Source organism: Xyrauchen texanus, chromosome 39 (assembly GCF_025860055.1).
Source record: "Xyrauchen texanus isolate HMW12.3.18 chromosome 39, RBS_HiC_50CHRs, whole genome shotgun sequence".
Classification (NCBI taxonomy): domain Eukaryota; kingdom Metazoa; phylum Chordata; class Actinopteri; order Cypriniformes; family Catostomidae; genus Xyrauchen; species Xyrauchen texanus.
The window spans coordinates 830,488-857,323 of record NC_068314.1 but is presented as its reverse complement, the minus strand read 5'-3'; the positions used below and the strand labels follow the sequence as shown (position 1 = coordinate 857,323).

Below are 26,836 nucleotides of genomic sequence, written 5' to 3'. Positions count from 1 at the left end.
TTACGATCACCCCACCCTGTGTGAACACATCTTCTGTCACTCGCTGCTCATTATCACGCTCAAACCGCTACCATCAGTCGCTGCAGATATCAACATCTGATCACATCACTGCTGGTTTACACTGGCCTAGATTGTGGCGCAACAAATACCAACATGTGTCATATCAACACTCACCTGCTCGGAAACAGCTAGAGAACTCAAATGTGTTTGGATGATGGCAGATTTAAATACAGAACATGCTTTTTCTCATTTATATGTACCCCATATTATTCTCTATTTGAAATGTAAACAACAATGCATTTAGGATCAGGGAGGATTTAATAGATGTGCTTGAGAAAGCCAAACTAACTAACACTCAGCCAAACAATGCTAGGGTGGTGTGCCTGGTTTCCAGGGTGTTGCTATGTGGTTGCTAAGGTGTTCTCTTTGTACAGTAGCAGCACACCTCTCCTCAAGACACATGATTTAAGGTCTGGAGTAATAAAACAGTATGTGTTACCTTGTCCCATGTGAGCTCCTCTCAGGGCCTCTTTGGCCGAACCGAAGCCCAGTTCTCTGCACACAACACTGGCTGCAGGCAGATCCCACAGGTGGTCACAGACGGTTCCCCACTTCCCGTCCCTGAGTACCTCAACACGGCCCTCACCGAGCCGCGGACCTGCTTTCAGACGCACCGCCGTCTAGAGAGAGACAGATCACATGATCAAACCACTACATCTGTTCAAGAACATGTACTCATGTGTTCAGAGTACTAGCATGTGCATGTGCTATTGTTAAAACAGTGTATGAAACAGTATGGTGTATGTAACGCTACATGAATCAAGAAGAATGTATCATCAGCCAGTCAGTACGATTTTTGAATTGTCTTGTATATGAAGTTATATTTGAGGACTCGCAAGGCAATGCGAACAATTAACACACAAACCTCAGTAACAGTGACAATCACACCACACAACTATTGACTAACAGTGGCAACAAAAAACAACAATAACAGCACAAATAAAGTCAGCAAACAGCATCTAAGCCTGCAACACTGACTGCATAATTGATTCATGTTGCAAGGCATGTTGGGAACTCACAAAATAGCAACATAGTTCAATATGAAATGGGTTTGTTCAGACGACTCTGTTAGGTTAGTTGGGACAATATTTGGGTAATATTGTTACTCTAACATGTGTTTTTATATAGATGCAAAGTAATTAACAGTTCCCCATAATCTGGATAAAATGCTGTTTAATTGAGTTCAGTCTACATGTTGTCACACGCAGCAGTCAGTAACAAGCCTGAAGCACACAGGACACTGGAACAGTACTTGCTTTAGTCTGTGTGGAGCGGAGGAGGGCGGGGCCTGGCTGGAACGAAGCACACGCGGCACCCAATCAGAATCGAGTGGCACACATTCAACATGACCTTAAATACTGATCATCAGTATGACCGGACGGGATGCATGCAAGTTTAAAATACTCAAGACATATTTACACATACTGTAAATATCACATTAAAATTGGTTTATGTTCAATTATATAAATACAAATTGGAGGTCAACTGATATTGGATTGTGCTGATTCAATCATGAGCAGCCCATATTAAATGTTCTTTTTCCTTCCTGTGATGACGAGGGCTAGACAGAGTCCACAAGAGTCCAAACTGAATTCAATCCCAGATACAGTTTGACTCACAGTGGGGAACTGTTAACTTTAAAGGCTGAAAAACACCAGGGACTCTTATTTTGAAATGTTTGCGCTTCACTGCTTCCTGCTGCTCATTCAAACAGATAAGGGAAATAAGATGTGCACTCCTACAATAATCTATAACATATTACAATATAAACCATTAAAAGTATTCATTGTCCTATATCATCATCATCATCAGTTGGTCATTAGTGATCGCTTGTCATAAATGTCCGATTGTGAACCTGCAATAGCTGCAAACACTCACAAGCCGCCGCATGCAGAACATACAACAGTCATGTTTTCACAGTGCATGCATTTAAATCATGTTCCTTTGAAGTTTGAGAATCACATTAGGTCATGTCACGATTCCTGTCTTTCCTGAGTGTATCGTTTAAGATTTTTTGTAACCTTACATTTTGAAAAAATGAATTTAAGACATTTTAAGACTTTTAAAGTATCTGTGCGAACCCTGTCAGTCAGATTCATCCAGTAATCGCTCTGACTGATTCAATACTTTTTAATTCTCTAAAAAGAGCTCATAAGAGTAATTTGTTCAGGAATTGGACATCACAGGTCACACTGCATGTTATTGATCCACTGCAAACAACCAGCTCAAAGGAATCAATTCTTTGGGAATCTGCTAATCATGGCTACGCTGTATGTAATGATTCACTAATAAGAACCGGTTCAGAGAATTGGACTACACAGCCTGGTCGCTAGATTCTACACCAGAAACACTGTCGGAGTATTAATTATGAGTTTCACTCCTCATCGCCGGAATAATGCACTTTAAGAACAGTTTACGGGACATCATGAAAATCATCGGGTTCTGGTATTTTAATGCAATTATTGATGGAGAATTACTCGCACATCCATCCGAAATATGAGAGTGAGTTCCCTTCTTCTTGATAGCACGAATGCTCCTGAACTTCATCTTCATCTTGCTTCTAGATTCATTCATTCTAAGTGAAGCTATCGATGAATGGAAGGACTCTAGCTCTGATTCAAGTTGTAATATCAGAGACATTCTGTCTAGAAATTCGGTGGTAAAGCACTACAAAAAATGACTTTGATTAGATGACATGAACATTGATAGAGGAGAGAATGCCTATGAGTCTTTTTTTTTTAAAATTTCAGTCTGACCAAAAAATGAGTGAAGAAGGAGAAAATCACAGTTGATATGACTGCCAGTTCTTTCATCACACTGGAAATACAATGCCAATTCAAGAGCATTGCATTGTGGGATACTGGTCATTCTGTGTACAGTATACACTACACAAATAGTATGCACAGTATGGTAGTATGCAATTGTGAACACGGCCCCTGTTTCTGTGATGAGTGTGGTGTCAGGTGTTCTTACGTTTAGAGGTGGCGAAGCCTGCGGTGAGGCGGAGATTCGCAAGAACTGAGGTCCAGGTTTGCAGCGCACCACCACATGCATGCCGCCGCTGCAGGGAACGTCGTGTCGCGGGACAGAGAGCTGCGTCTTGCACTGTGCCAATGACACCTCCGAACCTGAACACAGAACGCGCTCGACCCAGAATCCTTTCTTACGGACCATAGACCTGAAGAGAGAGAGATTACAGTATCATTCTGTGTACATGTCACTCACCTCTGTCAACTGTGAAAATACTGTTCAAAACTCACTCCCACAATGCCACGGTGTTGCTATCTACAGCACTTGCTAAGGTGTTCTGAGTCACTTAATTTGTTTTGTGGATGGTAAATAGGGCATTGTTAGGTGGATGCTAGGGTGTTCTGGGTGGTTGCCAGGTTATTGCTATGTGGTTGCTAGGGTGTTCTGGGTGGTCACTAGGGCATTGCTAACCTATTGCTAGGGTGTTTTCGGTAGTCGCTAGGGCATGAGAGGCAGTTGCTAGGTGGTTACTAGGGTGTACGGGGTGGTCACTAGTGCATTACTAGGTGGTTGCTAAAGCAATGCTTGGTGGTTGCTATGGCATGCTAGGTAGTTGCTAGATGGTTACTTGAGTGTACTGAGTTGTTGCTAAGGCTTTGCAAGCCGGTTGCTAGGATGTTTGCTAGTGCATTGCTAGGCAGTTGCTTGGGTGTTCCGTGTGGCCGCTAAAGTGTTGCTAGGTGGTCGCGAGTGTTTTCTGGGTGGTCGCTTGGGGGTTGCTAGGCAGTTGCTAGGTTGTTCTGAGTGATTAATTACTGTTTCAAGTGAAAAGAGTCTCTGTGATATTCTGCTCTCTAGATATTACTGGAGTCCCTCCTTTAATGTCAGTGTACAGGTGTTTTTCATCTGTTTTATTGACCTCCAGGTGAAATCCCTGCTAAGGCTTTTGTACTGTAAGACACATGATTTAAGCTATCATTCATGTCTGGAGCAAAAACACTGCAGGATGACTTACACACTGAACGTTTAATACTTACTGTTTTTTGTTTTGAGCAAATCACTATGAGCACTAGTAATAAAGTGATTGACTTAAACTCTAATAATAAAACATCAAATCATACCTTGTGGTTGGATCCTCCATCTTGGAGTCCCACAGTTTCCTGCAGGAGGAATCAACACAAATCATGAAATAAACAGAAACATTTCAAATAAGCAAGGTCAGTTGCTCAAGTGAATCCATTTCTAGACATGGCATTAACTTTACAGACACATATTCTGTGTTAATACTGTATATCACACGGACAAACACTCTGGAGACATTCTGCTGCTTTTGTGGTCACCAAAGATCTCAGTGTTCTCCGAGTCCAGCCAAACCCGACTTCCTCTCTCTGGTCATGCTTGTGTTTTATTAAACATACATCTCAGGTTCAGAAGAGCGGCTCTCCATGTGGAGGACAAGCATGAAAACACGCTGGAATCGGGCTCGACTGTATTTTGGTCTGGATCGGCTCTAGATTTCTCTGTTAGCATTGACCCTCTGCCTGTCAATCAACCTCAGGTTTGTCTTTGGAGGGCGGGGTTTTGGAAAGAGTGTTCAGTCATGACCTTCATTTGTAGGTTGATTCAGCAGTCAGTCATAAACATGTGCTTCATGAAGCTTGTATATAATTCCTCGTCTGCAGCGGCATGATTGACTCCAAACCAGGCATAAACATATACAGATTCCTCCATTTACCTCCTGAAGAACAACCACTTCAAATCTGACTGGAAATCACATTAATTACAACATTTACAACACAAATATACATGTTACGCAGCATCTGTAGTGTACAGAAGTGAAGATGTAATTACTATCCTTCTCAAATCTATATCTAATATTAATCAAAACTCATAGTCATCATTTATATAATAATAACTTGTTCTGTGAACCAGAGAGCCCAGTTTTAATGAAAATATCCACTTTATCCTGTCATCAAAAGAAACGTGAAAGGGGATATTAGTGAAACCATAATGATGTCTTACAAGGGGCACTTAGAATATTTCTCTTATTATGTTCTGATGGGATGTGGCACCATCACACCTCCACAACACTCTCAGAAGAACTGGGATCCATAGTCTGTCCCGTTTGACTGGTTTAGAGAGAATCTATGCCACACTGGACCAGACTAAGTCTGGGCTTAGTTCACATTATATTTGTAAGTGTTTGGGTTCCTTCCTCACAATAATTCCCAACATCATTGTTTTGCCAAATTGATGTGCTGGCGTTAAATACAGGATAACCACTCAATGATAGATGAGCGGAGATACATCTTTACCCAATAGAAAAACATGTCCAGATCATTCCGGAAGCTATTCTCAAAAACATCAAACCAGAAGCAGTTTCTTCTCTGTCAAACTCTCAAAAATCAAAAGTGCTCTTTCTCACAATGAAGCGCTTTAAATGAAACAGCAGACTGGAAGTGTCGAAGTTTAACCGGCCACACGGGTGGAGTCCTGAAACAGCTGAGTGAAAGTAGCTATTAAAAATCACTCTGAGAAACACACACACACACACACACACACACACACACACACACACACACACACACACACACACACACACACACACACACACACACACACACACAATCTCAGTGTGGGCTTCAGTTTTATATAGTCAAGAGGAAAAAACATCAGCAGCTCCAGACGAGACCAGATGAGTCCATTTCACTGAAAATACCAACTAATAGAAAACTAAAGATAATAGATATTAAACAAAGTTCTTTAGAGAAGAACACACACATTCAGTTCTATCTTGTTTTTTGGGTTTGTGTTAGTGTAGAGAAGTGCTCATCTGTACACAACAACTAATTTATACCCTAGCCTTAATTTGATGTTATTTTCTCTCTCAAATAATATGCCAGTTTTTCCAGTAAGTCTCTGGGTGAACTGACTGTGTCTATTAGGTCATTCGGATCATAACAGAGTCTGAACCTCCTCTCACCGATTGAGATGTTGTGTTTGGTGTGACAGTAACACTTTAATCAAAGTGGAGCAGATCACAACGCATGTCCTGTGCATATTACAGCAGCGCTCACAATTAAAACAGACCATCTGAAGATGATTTCAAAGTCTGGAGAGCGGAGAAAGTTTATCTGATGGATAATAATGCTGTTCCGTGCCACTCAATCCACCTGAATCTGACAGGCATGCAGTGCACATGAGCTGACATCCAGAAAAAGGCACTGAGGTTGTGCTTAAAGACACAGTGAGCCTGTCTCACTGCGGTCACAGTGGATATTTATAATAGGGGGACACATCTGGACTCACACAGACTCTGAGCAAGTAGGGTTCACTCTGACAGAGAGAGGAAGATTTTCCCCATCACCAAACCTCACACCTGTGAAATTCAATTCAAGATCTATTTAAAATCTAGCACAAAACGACTGAGAGACAGACAGAAGGAAACAGCTAATGGTTTCCCCACTGGAATCACATAATTACATGACATGTTCATTTCAGTGTTTGCAGCTATTCCTGAATCTAAAGCCGACATTAATGACACAGTCTATGGAATACTTAAGAGCCTCATGATGAAAGCTAAGAGACCCAAACCATGTTATTTTTTCCACCCAAGCATTTAGTAATCCACTTTAAATTAAGAGAGAGAAACAGACAGATCTGTTCACGTGCCGTCTGATGTATATATCACATAGGAAAGCTGGTTTTGCATAATTGCCAGAGCTTGTGTCCATAAAAATAAAATAAAAATAAATACATTCTCAGAATGTTCTACACTTTTTTCCTCTTCACATTTGTTGAGCTTGCAGATGTATAAGGCATAAATTATCCTACGACACTAAAATACATCTAGATGGCAATCAATTAAAGTCAAACTACGCAATATTAACATGTTGATTAGTTCAGTTGGTGTTTTACGTCAATAAAAGTTCAGTATTAATACGGGACACAATATCCTACAGTTAAGATTGAGATGCATTAGATTAGAATGATGATATGATTATTCAAAGTATTTAATAGGGGATATATATATGTATTACTGACGTTTCGGCTTTCTCTCCACATATGAATGGATTTTCATCGTGTTTTCTGGACAAGTCTTTTAGGATTTCACAACAAATATTTGATCGTGGCAATCAACACTGAAAACAAGTTCTCAGACTGTGACAATGAGCACAGCTGATGAAGAACCAGTCACTGGATTTAGCAAAGTCTGTGACCTTCATGACTGTGACCAGGAGTAGGGCGGGACCGTGACTATGCACGCTCGGCCCCCAATCAGGCTAATCAGCCGAGGAGAGGGATAAGTGCAGGGGGATGCGGCAGTTAGAGAGAGAGAGCCACGTGCAGCTGCCGTGTGTGCGTGTGTGTTGCGTGTCTTTTTGTTTCATGAATCTTTATTTTGACCATTCAGCCGGATCCCGCCTCCTCCTTTCCCATTTTAATCTTGTTACATTGGTGCCGAAGGGTTAGGGACATCCACCCAAAGTTGCAGCTGCAGCCGTCTGCAGGGGAAGGAGGTGTCGCTGCCAGACGTCTGGAGCGGTGGAGGGGCTCCCTACTGGCCGCCAAATTGCAGAGGGGCATTCCAGCCACCAGGGGTTGGAGGACTGGCTCCGGTACACCTGGGGATGTGCGGCTGTCATCCGCTAGTGGGTGGAGGAGTGATCGAGGACCAGGCAACGGAGTGTTTGGGAACCGCCGAGCAAGTTTTTTCTCTCTCTCCTCTCTCTCTCTTTCATTGTCGCTCCGCCTTGCCCTTTCCCTCTCCTCTCCTCTTTTTTTTGTTTTTGTTTTCCCCTCCCCTTGTCCCCCTTCCCAGCTCTAGAGAGGCGGCCAGTGACTATGCATGCCTGGCCCTCAATTGGGCTAATTAGCCGAGGAGAGGGATAAGTGCAGCGGGATGCTAATCATTCATCATTTCCCAATGACATCCATAAATCTTTTGAAAGATATTTAGAGTTTTGAATGAGACACAAGCTAAACAAGATATCTGCAAGAAGAACTGTATAATGTTCTTTGCTCTCATTTTTACAGTATACAGGACTGGGGGCTATGTCTTAATTCAGTTTTACGTGCCCCTAAACATCAAGTAGAAAACCGAACTGTGATTGGTCACTTTACAAGTCGTAAGTGGGTGGCTCTTGGCACAGGAATAGGATAAGTGGGTTAATTGGGAAATAGCTGTAATTCAGACCATCATGCCAGTAGTCAAAGGTCAGAACAAGAGTATCTCATTGCTTCACTGTTTTTGGAAATTGACAAAACTGAAGCTTCAGTTAAACAACTACAAACCATGAACACCAGGGGCCAGCTACACCAGCAGTGGGTAACATCTTAGCCTAATTGTGATGTAAATGTGCACTAAGCATTAACTAATACTAAGCCCATAGTTTGACCTTTAAATGGCAACTTAAGGGAACGGCTGGTGGAACCCTACCCAGGTGACCAGACCAACAGTGTCTCAAACTTTCATGAAGCTTACATAAGGCAAAAGTAAACAGTGAAGACCAGATTTCCTTTCCTGTAGAAGACTAAATATAAATCAGGTATTAAGAGAAGATGCCTGTGCAGTTCCACACTCACCGATACACACGTGTGTCATGTTGTCCTGCTGCAGGATATCCCAGCATCCCACACACCACTCGGCTGCTGTTGTCATCCCAACCCAAACTACACACCTGCCTCCATTTCCCAGCATTCTTCACTTGCACCACACCTTCTGTTACCATGGTAGCATCTCGGTTGATCGATCGAATGGGTCTGAGTCGCACCTCGTCCAGTCTGACCCAACCAGAGGACTGCAAGAGAGAATCAAACATCTCACTGAGATACTAAAGATTCACATCAACACATCTTACATAATCTGTGTTTGATCCATTGTTTCAGGATTTCAATTCAGTCCATTGTTGGTGTAGGAGTGTCTGGTGGATTGGTGATAAACTGACTTTGCGGCGATGGCATCAAATCTGTCTGTGATTGAACACATTGGCAAGAAATCTCAAGCTGTCAATCAGAATATTTTGGAGAGGGCTATCAATCATGATACAAATCAATGAGACAAAACTGTTTTGCAATTATATGACATTGTATCATAGTTTTTTTATCCAATCCCTGCTGGAAAAACCAGCTCATACCAGCTTAAGGAGGTCAGGCTGGTTTGAAACACTGTAGTTGGACTGTTGCTGGTCCAATATAGCTCTAACCAGCCCTAACCAGCTTGACCAAGGTGGTCTACCAGCTTATCCATGTTCCCATCAACTAGTAGTCCAACTGATTAACCAACTTAACCAGCTTGTACCAGTTACTGACCAATTCAGGATTAGATTGGACCCATTAAAAACAATGTAAAACCATCACCAGTGGTTTTAGCTTGGGTTTCCTGCAGGGGTCTTCATTTCAAAGACTAAGTTATCAGTTTGGAGACATAATCGGTTATCACAATTTAGTGAATACATAAATGACTCTCTACAATTTCTAAATTGCTAACCTGGCCATCTGTAACACTAAAGTCCAGATCCATCCTGTTACTGTGCTCCACACTGGGATACGGAGGCTCAGTATTGAAAACTGGATCAGGTTCTGGTCTGTGGACTGGAGCTGGTGGTCTAGGGGTAGTCTCTTGGTATCGAGCTGTCTGAATGACTGGTTCGGGTGGAGCCTCCTGAGTCTGTCTGTAAGTGGCCCTATTGCGGAGAAAATTTGGTAACTGGTGTCCTCTTGGCATAGAGCTTTCCTGTTCCTGTGTAGCGGCAATGTTTTCGATTCCGTTCCGGCGCAGTTGGATGCGATGGGCATGTAGCTGTGGCGATGACGGACCCTGGCTGTTGCGATGGAGAGCAATTTCATGTCCTCGCGTGTGTAGGGAGCTGTCGGACAGCTGGGCAACTGTAGCATGATTTGATGGGGTCTCGGAGATCTGAGGTTGGAGTGGTGGGGCAGGTTGAGCTGATTCTTGGTAATGTGGAACGTGACCCCGCTGGGGTTGGTCTGGACTGCAAATGACGCCCAGATCTTCTGCATGTGTGCAGTCGCTCACACCCAAACCGTTAGATTGACAGTCCGATAGCGAGTTCTCTGAGCCTGTACATAAGACATTATCCAACCAGATAGGACCTGTGGAGACAGAGAATTAAACGAATAATTGAAGGAATACTTCATCCAAAAATGGAAATGCTCTCAAATCTCATCTCACATATTGTGTGTTGCATTTGGTTATGAAACAAGTGAGAACCACAGGCATTTTGGTATCAAGCTCTCATCAAACCTTGTAATATTGTTCATGAATGTTGGAACAACAAGATGGGAAGACTGCGTCCACACTAAAGGCCGAAACATACTGTTTGCAAATATGTGAACGCAGGTGCTTTAAGCTACACAAGCTTGATTTTTTTCTCTCCCCAGTTTGGAATGCCCAATTCCCAATGTGCTCTAAGTCCTTGTGGTGGCGTAGTGACTCAATTTGGGTGGCGGAGGACGAATCTCAGTTGCCTCCGCGTCTGAGACCGTCAATCCGCACATCTTATCATGTGACTTGTTGAGCACGTTACCATGGAGACGTAGCACGTGTGGAGGCTTCACGCTATTCTCCGCAGCATCCACGCACAACTCGCCACACGCCCCACCGAGAGCGAGAACCACATTATAGCGACCACGAGGACTACCCTCCCTAGCAACCGGGACAATTTGGTTGCTAAGGAGACCTAGCTGGAGTCACTTAGCAAATATGCAAGCTTGATTTTATGCATAGTTGCATTCCAAAATGTGCCAGCTACAATCAAGGCAGAGAATCAGTTTGAAGAGAATATCGCTGCAAGGTCAAGTTATATGCTTAACAACATATCTAGATTCATGACACAGACCTTTGAAAGTAACTCTGTCACCCCCTAGTGTACTTGAGGTTTACTGCAAAATTAAAACCACGTTATGTTTGTTCACCTAGAACACGTGTTGGCCAAGCGCTCGCTTCTACAGTACATATGAGTAATTGTGTAAAGTATGTGTCTTGCCTAAAGTTTACACCTCTTATCCACACTGGAGTGCAGTTTTCCTTAATCGAAGGCGCAGTGTTTGAAAACACTCTGCATAACTGTATACTTTGGAAAACGATGACATGTGAAAACTCAACATGCTGTTTTCAAACTAAACGTGGATTTGGCCTGAATAATTTACATTTTTGGGTGAACAGTCCTATTGTGAGAAGTGTTAAGAGAGTGCAGTACGATACTTGTGTTTTGAGATCCTGATATTAAAGTGTTTCCACTTAATACATTTTCAAAGACAGGATCCTTATTTTTACCATAATTGCCTTGAACACTGTAACACCTCTTACCTCGCCCCTCGCCGAACCTGGCGCTGTGGGCCCAGGTGAGGCAGCGCGAGAATCCCAGTTCTCGACATACGACATTCGCCAGATCGATGTTCACATTGTCGTCGCACACGGTTCCCCACTCGCCATTATAGAACACTTCCACGCGGCCCTCGAACTTGTTTCTCCCGTCGACCAGACGCACCTGGAATCCTGGTATTCCGTGAGCTAGCCGGGAAATGACGACACTCAGGAAAAGCAGCGGGATCATCATCTCTGCCTGTAGTCGAGACGCAGAAGTTTCAGTCATTCTGCAGAGAGTTCCCCCTCATCACATGGCCCACCTTTTCAAAGCATTTACTGTACATTTATTCATTTGGCAGATGTTTTCAAAGACATTTGCTGTGCTTTCAAGTTTTATATTTATCAGTATGTGTTTTTGCTAGGAATCAAACCCATGACCTTTACGTTGCGAGCACCATTTTTTGCCTGCTGACCTACAGGAACATAAGAGCTAATTGAACCTTTTCCAGATCTAAATAAGAAGTGACTCAGAAGCTCATTTGGGATCCAACTGTCTCCTCAAATCATGTGTGTCGAGTCAGAGCTAATGACTCCTGCCAGCAGTAATTAAACCAAAGCCAGAGCAGAGAACACAACGAGAAGTTAACCGTAACCAGAACTCCACCAGAAGCAAATCAAGCACGCATGGCGAGGATATTTAACACCTAAACCTGATTCAATGTCGAGTTTCACACAAGTACATCTGTGTTAGGAAGTTTACATGTGTTCAATTGGAAAATTCCTTCTGGAACAAGTGACTGCAGAATCTTCAGCTTGAAACATTTGACAATCTACATGAGTTGTATTATACATAATAACTAACTGATGCTGGCATTAAGTTCATGCTGTACAGCCAGAAGAGGACAGGCTCCCCCAGCTGAGCCTGGTTTCTTCCAAGGATTTCTTTTTTTCTCCACTAAAATCTTAAAGAGTTTTTGTTCCTTGCTCACCTGGGGAATTAAAGGAATATTCCGGGTTCAACACAAGTTCCATTGTGTGTCACTGGAACACACATTTGTGCTTTTATTAAAGGAGGAACTAGTCAACATTAATTTATGTGTTAATCAACATTATGATACAAACGCTGTCGATGAGATTAACTCCCGTTGAACCCGGAATATTCCTGTAAAGACAATAAACTGGAGGCTTGAATGTTTTTCATTGAAACGGACATTTAAAAACTTACAGTATGATTCTCTGTAGAGCTGCTTGGAAACAATATGAAATAAATAAAGACGTTCTGTGATTATCAGCACAACTCTGCAAAACTGAAATAACCAAAACACAAGCACAAGCATATAAACCACACACACACACACACACTTATAATGAACCCAGAGACTTCACAGAACATCTGTGTGACTCCACATTAAAGACACTGAGAACATGATTAAATACATCAAGAGGAGAAAGAGATGCTTTGCAAAACAAATCAAGCACTCTGAAACTGAACGAGAGAGACGTCAGAGAAAACTAAAATGAACAAAAGCCCAAACAATCACAGAACAAAATCAAACCAACTTTATGCTTCAAATAGGTGTGAAAAATAAATGAATAAATAAATAAATGTCTAAATGCACTTAAAATGTAATTTGATTCTTAGGAAACAATCTGCCGTATCTGATGCAGTTTTGCTCCTCAGGTAAGTCTTTTTTTTAAAGATCTTTAGATATTTCTACTGGAAAAATACTTTTAACTTATAATACTTTATCAATGTCTGAAAACAGATACAGTTAATTTCCCTAAACACTCAAAACATGCCAGAGGAACATGATAAAAGTGATACAGAGTAAGCTGCAAACTCACCTGATTAGTGTGTCTGCAGACAAGAGCGAGAGAGTCTGAATGAGAGTGTGTGAGACACAGAGAGAGAGAGAGTTAAAACTCAACCAGCTCTCTCTCTCTTTCTCTCTCTCTCTCTCTCTCACTCTCTGTCTCTGTGTGTGTGTCTCTCTCTTGCTCTCTCTCTCTCTCTCTCTCTGTCTTTTTCTGTCTCTCTCTCTCTCTGTCTGTCTCTCTCTCTCTCTCTCTCTCTCTCTTGTTGTCACTTTCTCAGTTTTCAGCTGGTTTTTATGTGGTCATTTTCGACAGTCTTTATCTATCTTTATAAAGTGTTATATAAGGACACGGTCACATCTGGAATCTCTTCACTTGAAAACAAATCTACACAAATTGCAACTTTTAACATAAAACAGACTGATTTCGACTAATCGAAATATCCAATTTTATTTGTTATTCTAAATCATCTACTTCTCAGCTAGATCCTCTCCCCACATATTAGGTTAAAGCTTGTTTACCTCCCCTGCTCCCCATTATAACTACAATTATTCATGCATCTCTTATTTCTGGGTGTGTCCCATCATCCATTAAAACTGCTGTGATCACTCCTATACTGAAGAAAACTGGATCAGACACACAAATACTTCAAAACTACCAACCTATCTCCAATTTACCATTTCTTTTATTTTTTTTTAGAAAGGATAGTTGCTTCTCAGGTCCACACACATCTTCTTACTAATAACCTTTATGAACAGTTCCAGTCAGGTTTCCACTGAAACTGCTCTGGTCAAAATCACTAATGATCTGTTAATCTCAGCTGATGCTGGACTTCTGTCAATACTCATTCTACTTGATTTAAGCCTTTGACACTATCTCACACAACATCATTTTAGAGAGATTAGCATCATTGGTATTAGAGGCACGTCTCTTGCTTGGTTTAAATCTTATCTCTCTGGTCGCACTCAGTTCAGTTCTGAAACAGTGCTCTCCAGTTACTACTGGTGTTCCACAGGGATCTGTCTTGGGACCTTTACTATTTATAATATATCTTCTACCTCTTGGCAATATTTTTAGGAAATTTGGAATTCACTTTCACTGCTATGCAGATGACACAAAGCTCTATATTTCCACCAAACCAAATTCTTCCCTTCATAACTGTTTACTTGAAATACAATCATGGTTTTCTTGTAACTCTCTCAAACTCAATAGTAATAAAACTGAGGTTCTACTTGTAGGTACTAAGTCGAATCTTGCCAAATCGAAAGGTTTTGCTCTGACCATTGACAATTCCACTGTACTTCCCTGTCTGAAAGTTAAGAGTCATTCTGGATAGCTCTCTTTCTTTTGAAGCACATGTAAATAATATTACCCGGTCTGCTTATTTCCACTTGCACAACACAAATCGTCTTCGCCCCTCCCTCTCAATTCACAGCACTACCACTCTCATACATGCTCTGGTCACGTCCCGCTTGGATTATTGTAATTCCCTTTTATTTGGTCTACCACAAAAACTTCAGTATAAATTACAGCTGGTACAAAACTCGGCTGCACGGATTATTTCACAAACTACTAACTTAGCCCATATAACTCCTATTCTTCAACAACTTCACTGGCTCCCTGTTAAACTTCGTATTGATTACAAGATTCTGTTATTGACATTCAATAGCACCTTTCTATCTTCTAGATCTTATTCATATATATTTTCCTACCTGCACTCTTAGATCCTGTTCCTCTTTCTCTCTTGTGATACCTTCTGTTCGTCTGACTTCTATGGGGTGCAGATCCTTTAGCAGTGCTGCTCCACGACTCTGGAACTCTTTACCGCCAGATATCCGTGATAGTCTTTCCACATTCAGGACCCTCCTCAAAACCCACCTTTTTAAATTAGGTTACTACAAATAACTCTTATTTATGACTGTATATATTCCTATGATAATGCACATTTTATATGTGATTTTAGGTTTTTATCTTTTCTTAATGTAAAATTGATTATGTCTGTAAGGTGTCCTTGAGAGTCTTGAAAGGCGCCTATAAATAAAAGTTATTATTATTATTAATTTATTAATATTATTTTTACAAATTATGACATGATTATATGCCTTTGTAAATGATCAAATCTGACTTTGTCAACATAGTTTTAGTAGTGTTTCACTATTGCTCATAGCAGGGGTGCAGATTCCAGGGGGGATGGGGAGGTAACCCCTCAATAATCAAAACAATTAAGTACAGCCCCCCCCATTATTTATACCACGATCAATGGAAACAACATTCAAGCCAAATCTAAATCTAAACAGGAAGTATGAAACAGTGTGAGTGTGTAAGTGTTCTTACTTTACCAACAGATCAGCTGAAACCCCCATAGACTGACACTGAAGAAGGGAGATATATCACAGAGACTGTTTTCACTCGAGTAATCAACAATAGCAGCTGTCCCAAGTAGGGGTACCAACTGTCCACGATTAACCCGGGGAGTAGTGCATGGCGGAAATGATGACTATTGTCCATGAGGATAGGGAAACTGTATTAATGTGGAGAAATGCTCAAGCGTCCTGTATTCTCATGGTGAATAGTTGGCAACTCTAATCCAGAACACAGAACTGCACAGAACCGCACAGAACCGCACAGAACCGCACAGAACTGCACAGAACTGCACAGAACCGCACAGAACAGCACAGAACTGCACAGAACCGCACAGAACAGCACAGAACCGCACAGAACCGCACAGAACTGCACAGAACTGCACAGAACCGCACAGAACAGCACAGAACCGCACAACCGCACAGAACAGCACAGAACCGCACAGAACAGCACAGAACCGCACAGAACTGCACAGAACTGCACAGAACTGCACAGAACAGCACAGAACCGCACACAACCGCACAGAACAGCACAGAACCACACAGAACAGCACACAACCGCAAAGAACAGCACAGAACCGCACAGAACCGCACACAACCGCACAGAACAGCACAGAACCACACAGAACAGCACAGAACCGCACAGAACTGCACAGAACTGCACAGAACTGCACAGAACAGCACAGAACAGCACAGAACCGCACACAACCGCACAGAACAGCACAGAACCACACAGAACAGCACACAACCGCAAAGAACAGCACAGAACCGCAAAGAACAGCACAGAACCGCACAGAACCGCACACAACCGCACAGAACAGCACAGAACCACACAGAACAGCACAGAACCGCACACAACCGCAAAGAACAGCACAGAACCGCACACAACCGCAAAGAACAGCACAGAACCGCAAAGAACAGCACAGAACCGCACAACCGCACAGAGCCGGTGTTTCAGAGCTCTCACAGGCAGATGCCACTCATACAAATATACTTTTGTAAGATTACAAAATTGCAGCATTAAATGGGTGAGATTTCCCCCTTGTTATGAATGTTCACATCTACATAATTTTGTCATGTCATCAGAACCCCTGACCGGAGCCTGAGAGCGGGGACACGTGACGGGCCGGTACACGTGTCTCTGCTCAAATGACACACTAGGACTTCTGCCGTGATGCCACACACAAACTGAGTGTGTGACAGATCTTCAAATAAAACAAATCAAAGTTTTACTCAAATTGTAATGTTGATAATATTATTTAAATGAAACATTTATATTAGATAAGAATGTAATAGATATATATATATATATATATATATATATATATATATATATATATATATATATATATATATATATATACACTGGTCTCAGACAGTATTTAATGCACATGCCCTTTTTAAACATTACCAGAAACATCAAGCTTTGGGTTCATAACTCAAATATCTATGATCTTTCAACTTATTTATATAAAAAGAATATGAACGAATAATGTGGATCAAAAACACAAGAAGAAAGTGAAAGTGGACATTTACAGTAAAAAAGGACTTAAATATTGATCTGTTTCTCACCCACAACTATCATATCACTTCTGAAGACATGGATTAAACCACTGGAGTCTTATGGATTATATTTATGCTGCCTTTATGTGCTTTTTGGAGCTTCAAAGTTCTGGTCACCATTCACTTACATTGTATGGACCTACAGAGCTGAAATATTCTTCTAAACCTCATTCAACACAAATGAATTTGAGGAACGCAGTTTACACAATCAGTTGAGTCGAGTTATTAGTGTTTTCAGTGTGTGCGCGATCAGACTGTTCACATGATGTTCACATAAACCAGACTGGATTTAGGACTTGAAGTCTGACATCACAGTATTAAACTGACTCATTTATAACAGCAGTCTTAAAATTGGAGTAGTCTATTAATGAAGCCACAGACGCTGTGATCATGCCAGTTAAACATGCTGCCAACTCTGGAAAGATTGTTCCACTTCATTTCTTACATTGAATTTATCAGAGTGTCACTCTCTGCTGGTAATGAACGGATCTGCAGGTCACACATTTTCCTCATTTAACACTTGTGTTTTACAGTGTTGCTTCACCACTAAATGACCCAGGCTTTAGTGAGCGCTCTTTGAAGCGGTGTGTTTTAGCAACATACGACTGTAAACACCACCACAGCGAGTGTGAAGACATGAGCGAAACCACATTAAAGATTCGTCACTCATATAATGTCCTGAGCACAAACGTTGCTAGGACAAATAAAGGTTCATGTACATAAAGCAGTTCACATAAAACACACAATCAAGTAATCAAATAAAACTATTGATCTACAATATCTTCACATTATAATCATAAATCAATTGCAGTAGAATTATGAAAGTGTTTCCCAATTGAATTTGTGTCTCAAAACAGAAAAGGTTTCAGCTCGATGATTGTTCTATAAAGACAGAAAATGAAAGTGTGAAAGAATATGATATACGACATATAATACATGAAATGAAATAATCTACATGTCTAAATGTAACGTTTGAATCAATTTACAGCGGATTTGGATCTGAACATTTCCAATGAAATCATTCTAACACTAATTAATTAAGTAAACTTCCATTTTATAAATCTAAACTGATTGAACTGAATAAAATTAAGTTGTGGTATAATCAGGGTTCCTACTATTCTCAAGGCACAATTTCCCAGGACATTTTGTGCACTCAGCAAGTGGAAATCACATCATTTAAATCTTGCTTTTATTTGGGCATTTCTGTGTGTTTTCATGGTAGTTTCTCACCTTTAGATAAGCAGTTTGCTCCATGTCCAAGTGTGATTATTAATCCCAATAAAGCTGTGAATTAATTAAAGGTGTGATATGTAACATTTCTCTTCCGCTATTCAACAAACTGCAACACTAACATTATCTTAGAGATGAATCCAGCAAACGTCCGGTAAACCAAACAAACATGTATCTACTGAATCCCGTCTGGCTCAGCGGGAACGTGGTCGAGAGAAAACAGGGCGTTTGATTCCTGGAGGAACCTTCATTCAGTTTTGGGGATCAAAACAGACCCTGAATTGGCGTTCTTCTTATGGGACAGGTAAATTTACATAAGTGCAAACATGTGAAATATAGTGCCGTAAGGACTGATCTAAACTACAATAACACGTGAAATGAATGCTAGACAATGTTCATTAGTGTAACGTGACTTATACAGAAAATATATATTCTATTATTATAAAACAAAAGCACATCGATATATCAGAATGAATCACATCAGTACTGAACTGTGTCAACATATTAATGTACAGTCTATTTTAAAAAACAGCTGCTCTCATCATCCACCAAATTTAGCTAACTATTGATAAAGCTAGAGCTAGCTAACCGCGACATAGGCTAGCTTATAAATGCAGTCAATGTATCATGCAAAGAGAAGTGATCACTTCAAACTACAGTCTCGTACAGTCTCGTATATCCACACTGTATTTTAGCCCTGTTCCAGCACTGGAGGGTCAAATATAATATACAGTCTCAAAGTTTGTTGTAAAACTATCATAACTGTGTCATTTTAATTATGCTAGCTCATCTGTCAGCATGATGCCGTGCTCGTGTCCCTATGGAGTGTGTGCGCTATCATGAGCAACAGGTCACAGCGCACGATGAGGATTGCTGAGGATTTTTCAGTGCATGAGCGGCCGGCTCTTCACATTCATATTGAAGCGTGCATCACTGGCAGATTATTTATTTACTCAATTAAATCAGAGACATTTTAGTTGAATTATCACACTAGGACATATCACAGATTTCATTTCATTAATTGTACATTCAAACATTCCTTTTCATCCAAATATGTCATATTCCATGACATTCAGTGTTTTATTGCTAATGCCATTTTTATGACTCGAGTCTGTGTTTTCCGCATACTACACGTGGTAACCGCGGTATAAGCTGACTCTGATCGTTAAAAATTATCATTGGAGATTTCCCTGTGCAGCAGACGCAAGACGAAACCCTTACGCACGCGTTTGACCAAGTGAATGTATCGATGGTTAACGCCTTCAGTCACGCATTGCACTCACATATCTGCATTTTTCAATTATAAACGATCGGTTGTATCGAGTGACGCAGGACGCTCAGACAAAAGAAGATACAACTCAGTTGTTAGTACCAAAGAGCCATCGGGAAATGTTATAGGCGGCTCATCACAGTCTGATGGCAGGTCACTTGGGACAGGGGAAAACACTAAGTCATCTCACAGCCCATTTCTATTGTCAGCTGGTGAATCTGCCGGCACTCCAAAAGTGCCATTTTGCCCCTTCCATTGATCGAGGTTCCCTTTGACAGAGTAGGGCCATTAGATCGGTCAGCATGCAGGCATTGCCTTGTGCTAGTTCTGGTGGACTATGCAATGTGATAACAGGAAACAGTGCCATTAGTGATGTAGAGCGCATAGTGTTGCGGAGGCACTCTTCAGAATAATCTCCAGAGTGGGAATCCCGAAAGAAATCCTCACTGATCAGGGCAATACTGTCATGTATTAAATCGATTTGGACACGCGTGTACATCCACAAATGGACAGCTTGTTCGAACGATTAAATAAAACCTTAAAAAATATGATTCGTAAGTTTGTGCACGAAGATGCTCGGAATTGGGATGTGTGGCTTGAAGTGGCTTGTTATTTGCAGTGGCAGAGGTCCCACAAGCCTGCACCAGGTGTTCCCCATTTTCATTGTTATATGGGCGTAAGCCCTGTGGCATGTTAGAAGTCATGAAGGAAAATTGGGTGGAGGGACCTACTCAGAGCAAAAACGAAATTCAATATGTTCTTGACCTGAGAGCATAACTCCACACACTGGGGCAACTATCACAGGAGAATTTGCTACAGGTGCAAGAACATCAGTCCCGACTGTATAATGGTAGCTCAGCTCTGGGAGTTTGCACCGGTAGATAAAGTACTTGTTTTACTGCCCACGTTGAGCTCGAAATTACTCACAAAGTGGCAAGGGCCCTTTGAAGTCACACTGCGTGTTGGGGAAGTCGATTATGAGATGCATATGTGCGTACGGATAGAGGCGGGGCTCGTCAGATTTACCACCTCCGTATCCTTGGTGACGGTAATTCCGGAGACGGAGGAGCTCGGAGTGTAGGTGAATCTAAAAGCCAATCAGTTCACCCGGTCCCTTGTGGAGACCACCTCTCACCGTCACAACATATGGAAGTTGCCAGATTGCAAAATAATTTCTCTGACGTGTTCTCGCCTCTCCCCGGCAGCACTAATCTCATAAAACACCACATCGAGACAACCCCCGGGTTGGGGGTATGTGGAGGCGAAGGCGTGGTCGAATGCCCGTCTAGGGCATTTTTGGATTTACTGATTCTGTGGTTGCAGTAAGCATCACGGAGGGGCAAATTTATGAGCTTGCCATGCAAGAAAGCAGGTGGTGCACAATAAACACTGAAAACATGGCAGTTCCCTTGATTGCAGAAAATAACAAGAGGAATCATTTATGTAGAGGTGTTTTTTTGTTTTGTGGTGTCTCTGTCTACTCTAATATGATAAGGTAATAATGAATTAAAATGAATTGAGACATTCAATATCTTTGTATTAATTTGGACAGTTTTAAAGTATTTTCAAAGACATAATTTGTGAAGCAAGAACGTGTGTGAAAAACATTTTGGTATTAAGTTGGAGCCGAGGTTGCACTGACGTGTCACTTCTTAGACTTATGAAAGCCCCTCAATGCGTATAAACATCAGTCACTTTTACGCATTAATAGATCTTCCGCCCTTTTCCCTCCATGATGAAGAAGGTAGACTCACATGCCGATGCTGAAATAAACGACATGCCCCTCTCATTCAGTCTGTCGGTACATGTACCAGGTCATTCAGTTGGTTTATGAATGAGAAATGTAATGAGTGCCGCTTCTCACTGTGCACGTGCTGCTGTAGCCAAGCACGCAATAAATCAAGCAATCTACCTCGGTTGGACCGTGATTGGCAAGCACACGATTGGCTGCAGGACATGGATGGTATGAAATTTATCTATAGTGAAAAATAATGATGTCAGTCGTTTCAGAAGCAGAACACAAGACTACCATTTAATGAAAGATTATGAAGAAGCCTGGGTGAGTGTTGAAGTGATGTTGACTTTAAAGGGAGTGAGTGTATGGAGTTATATATGTGCCACAACGCTGCAAGCGCAAAATTATATTTTGAGAACACAAAAAGTTATTTTGCACATGCAAGATGATATTGTAAGCTTACCAAACATTTTCTGCATGCGCAATATGAAATTTAGTGCACCCAAAAATGTATTTTGCATGCGCAAGATGAAATTTCAGCGCACCAAATTATTTTTTGCACACGCAAGATGATATTTTTAGCTCACAAAATTAACGTTATCGTAGCTGTGTGGGTACAGGAAGAGCACCCTGACATTTAGTGTTTGTTGAATATTAGATCAAAAATGGGAAAAAAGAAACAGCTTTCTCTAGAAACTCATCAGTCAATCATTGCTTTGAGGAATGAAGGCGATACAATGCTTGAGATTGATTTCATTCAAAGGTGTAACTACAGTCTTCAAAGACAAAGAACAACTGTCTCTAACAAGGATATAGTTTGAGAAATAGACGCCTCACATGTCCTCCGCTGACAGCTTCATTGAATTCTACCCCCTCAACACCAGTTTCATGTACAACAGTAAAGACTCTTATGGGAAGAATTGCAAAGAAAAAGACACTTTTGAAACAGAAGAACTAAAAGAAAAGGTTTGAGTGGGCAAAGAAACACAGACATTGGACAACAGATAATTGGAAAAGAGTGTTATGGATCTTAACCCCATTGAGCTTTTGTGGGATCAGCTAGTCTGTAAGATGTGTGAGAAGTGCCCGACAAGACAGTCACATCTATAGCAAGTGCTACAGAAAGTGTGGGGTGAAAGGTCAAGTGCTACAGGAAGTGCGGAGTGAAAGGGCAAGTGCTACAGGAAGTGCGGGGTGAAAGGGCAAGTGCTACAGGAAGTGTGAGTTGAAAGGTCAAGTGCTACAGGAAGTGCGGGGTGAAAGGTCAAGTGCTACAGGAAGTGCGGTGTGAAAGGTCAAGTGCTACAGGAAGTGTGAGGTGAAAGGTCAAGTGCTACAGGAAGTGTGGGGTGAAAGGTCAAGTGCTACAGGAAGTGTGGGGTGAAAGGTCAAGTGCTACAGGAAGTGCGGGGTGAAAGGTCAAGTGCTACAGGAAGTGTGGGGTGAAAGGTCAAGTGCTACAGGAAGTGTGGGCTGAAAGGTCAAGTGCTACAGGTAGTGTGAGGTGAAAGGTCAAGTGCCACAGGAAGTGTGGGGTGAAAGGTCAAGTGCTACAGGAAGTGTGGGGTGAAAGGTCACCTGAGTGTCTGGACAAACTGACCGCTAGAATAACAAGGATCTGCAGAGCTGTCATTGCTGCACATGGAGGATTTTTTGATGAGAACTCTTTGAAGTAGTTCAAGTTTTAGTTTCTCAAATTGTAATAGTCATTTTTTATTTTCCACTTTGGTGAATAAAAGTAACAATTTCTTTCATAAGAGCAAAATCTGAACATTATTCCAAACTTTTGGCTGCCAGTGTAAGTGGATGGCAGAAACCAGCATACTGCATATTTTGTGATTTCTTCAGAAGAAAGGAGCTGCAGAGCAAAAGAGAAGTGTAAATGCATTGTTTGTGGGGCGGTGCTGCACTCGAATATGCCGCCAGGTTCAACCAGGATCCGAAATGGACTAGAGGGAAAAATGATGCTTACTAGGTGATGAACTTGAAGGTTTTTTGAGCGAGCACATTGGATAAATGGAGACAGAATGTGAAATGGATAGAAAAAAACCAGACTGGAAAATACAAGAAATGGATTGAGAAACAAGCAGACAGCATTTTTTCCCTTTTTTAATTGAAGGAATACCATTCCTGACCATTCTGGCCCAATTTAACCCCTGTTTGTTAGGGCATTGCATTGTATACTGTCTCAAGTGTAAAGAGTGACACTGTGATAGCCGGCTCTCTAGATCTGACTGGAGTCCCTTCACAAAGCGTCTATTCACATGGGCTGAGAGGGTCAGCTTTACACATTTGAAGAAAAATGGAACATATCTCAACTCAGTAGGTCCTTAAAATGCAAGTGAATGGAGATTTCTCTTTTGAAGCTCCAAAAATCACAGACAGTCAGCATAAACGTCATCCATACGACTCCATAGGTTAAAGTGTGACGTAATTGCGTTGGCATGTTCACGTGAGAACTGACATGCTGTTAAAAGAGCAGCGCTTTTTAGTGATTAGGAGGAACACTGCACAGAAGTTCTTCATCGGATTTGGTTTAGATCTGTTTCTTTACTCACAATGGTGCCTTTGTGTGCTCATCCTGGATGTCTCAACCGAGAGAAGAGCGTGAGATTACATCTGTATCCATGGCAACGTGAATACGTCACACGAGAGCACATACTGCTGATGTTTATGCTGACTGTCATTCACTTGCATTTTAAGGACCTACTGAGCTGAGATATTTTTCTATTTTTCTTCAAATGTGTTCTGCTGAAGAAAGTAAGTCACACATCTGGAATATCACGAGGATGAGTAAATAATGAGAGAATTTTCATTTTTGGGGGAACTATCTCTTTAACTACAGGCAAGATTTGAAAAAGGATATATTACCTACAACAGTAGTCTAATATAATGCCTAAATTTGGTTGTTTAGTTAACACCCCAAAGTCATTTCAGTAATGGAGCAAGTTGTTATTTAATGAAAGATTACAACGACAAACTTTCACTTTCTTTGGAATAACGTGCATTGATGAATCATGCACAGTAACACAAAGAACGTGTAAATAAATAAAGGCAATTTTGATTTGATGTTGACTTTAAGTGTGAACTACAGTGATTTATGTAGTCACGATTCTACACCATGTGTGGTGGTGCGCTGTAGTCGTTCAATCTCAGGGCTGGAAACAGAAGGCTACTGGTTCAGTTCCTGCAAGGAGCTATAGCCATGAATCACCATTGTGTAGGTTTGCCAGCTGTCCTGTGTTAGTCGGGACGTCCCGCATTTTGACCGAAATTAAGAAGTCCTGTACAGGATGCCTATTGTCTTGTATTTAAGGAAACGCTCGAGGGCGAAACCCTTGGTAACCCTTCCACTGTGACAATACCGGAGGTTTCTCAAAGGGTAAATGTCCTGCAATGACAACCCTGCTGTTCCCAAACACTAAACGGATCAGGTTTAGGACATAAAGACTCACACTCTCAGCATTACTCACATTTGTCACGCACACACATCATTTTGAAAGATCTCACCTTGTGCATCACACCTCCAGTTGATCTTGTCCTCACTGACGCAGGACGTCCCATCTCTACTGGTACTATACACCTTAGTGTTGATGTCTGACACATGCGACAGAGAAAGATTCAGTAAGGACCCTTAAATGAGGCTCTTGAGCCAGAGGGGCGCATGGGTTCCTTTCATCTGTGAGGTGATGCATTGCTCGGACATCTGCATGCTGGCTCCATTCAGGGAGAGCTTGTACCAGCCCTTCCAGTTACACCGAGGTCACCGTGAATGTTGCCACTGGTCTTGAAGTTGGTGACGTGCCAGGATTCATCCATGATTGTGTAATGCTGGCGGGGGTCAGCACAGCGCGGCTGGCTATTGACGATGATGCAGTCCTGGCCGAGGTTGCACACGGTGTTCACGGTGAACTGCACCGACCGTAGGCTAGAGGTGGGGTTGGCATTGACTGGGGGTAACAGACACGTGAATGACCTGGGCATATTTTCACACATAAGTGGAGCCACACACAGACTCTGAGTGGCAGAGCATTCGTCGATGTCAACACAGCCCAGCTTGACTGACCAGCGGTATCCATGGCTACATCAGGGTGACCCAGCCCCACTGCAGGCGGTGAAACCCTTCGAGCAGGAACAGTTAAAGTACATTGCGGCGGAAGCCCCCGTTTTATGATAGTTCTAATGTTATGTGGCGTGACTTTGGCCATTCTGTTCAAAGATAGATTTTAATCACAACCTGGTTAAAATCTGACATTTAATCTTAAACACCTAGTAAAATAAAGCTTTTATAATAATAGAAAGAAAAATATAAAAGTGGGTCCAAAGGTCAAACTTGAGTGAAAAGTTTAAACGAAAAAATAAAAAATAAATAACCTGAATTTGTGAATGTCTTTACAACAGAGTTCTTAAAATATTTATTCATTTTAAATGAAAGGGGGAAAAATATACTCTTGTTTTCTCAGATTCATTGTATATAATAATGAGATTACTATATATTAAAATTGGCCGTACATGTTATAGTAATGATAGATTATACCAGATGAATTACTCAATTAGTCCAACAAAGAAAATTGTTTAGAATTTTTTGACTACAGTTGTTACGTTTTAGTGTCATGTAAAACATTTCCACAATTAATACATGACATTATGAGATTAAAGTAGTAATGTTTTGTAGAATAAAGTTAGAAAATTGAGAGATTAAAGGTATGATATTGCATGAATAAAGTAGTAGTAGTTCAATTAAAAAACAATCACTATCTCATGAGACAATGATTATCACAATAGGATTGGACTGCAAAGGCTGCAGCTTCATGATAGCAAGAAATGGATGTGGAGTTTAGTATATACTTTAGAATAAGATTTACCAACAAACCAATCCTTGGTCTAATGTGGGAAATTAAATGTAAGAATATGGCAGACCGCGGTAAAGGATATTACATTTTTGATGACATTAAATCTATCGGAAAAAGTCTGAATCTTAACCGCAACACCAGACAGAAATTCAGGAAATTGTCTTGTTGTCCATTCTGAAAGGGGAACTTGTGGTCGACTCTAAATGTAGTGATGGTTTCATGTACATCTGCTCAATTGTTCCCTGTCAAAAAGCTACACTTTGATGCTGCGCTGATTCAGCGCTTTGGGAACGTCTTTAGGAGTGACCAGCTGTGAATATGCGTGCAACACGTCAATGAAATTGACCAGAATTTATTGCCTCTGCTGAAGACATCATCAGGATGCACCTGTAGCAGGGCTATAATTAGATGCGTCACAGGTGCATCATCAGGTCTTTTGTCTTCAGGTCATTCTGTGTGTGTTGTGATTCTTGACTGTCAGAACTTTCTTTTCCTCTGTTAGGGGTTAGAATTGTTAGGCAGTGCGCAGAAACCTTTCTCTTTTCTTTACAAAAAAAAGAAGAAAAAGAATGACTGATAAACAAAGCAAGCGTTGTGTGTTCCCATGTTTACGCTCTATGGCTGAAACGGACACACACCAGTTTTGTT

At 41.4% G+C, this 26,836-nt stretch overlaps 1 protein-coding gene across 1 annotated transcript in view; it reads right to left on the bottom strand.

Moving 5' to 3' along the window:
* Positions 1–13,334, bottom strand: part of LOC127632444 (lysyl oxidase homolog 4-like) — a 31,793-nt gene extending 18,459 nt beyond the window's left edge. Inside the window, exons 1-7 of the mRNA XM_052111028.1 lie at positions 13,208–13,334; positions 11,363–11,618; positions 9,521–10,146; positions 8,617–8,831; positions 4,152–4,190; positions 3,034–3,238; positions 500–680 (exon numbers count right to left, since the gene is read on the bottom strand). Coding sequence (XP_051966988.1) covers positions 500–680; positions 3,034–3,238; positions 4,152–4,190; positions 8,617–8,831; positions 9,521–10,146; positions 11,363–11,612 — 1,516 coding nt within the window. The 5' untranslated portion in view covers positions 11,613–11,618; positions 13,208–13,334. The remainder of the gene's footprint in view (positions 1–499; positions 681–3,033; positions 3,239–4,151; positions 4,191–8,616; positions 8,832–9,520; positions 10,147–11,362; positions 11,619–13,207) is intronic.
* Positions 13,335–26,836: the final 13,502 nt, after the last annotated feature.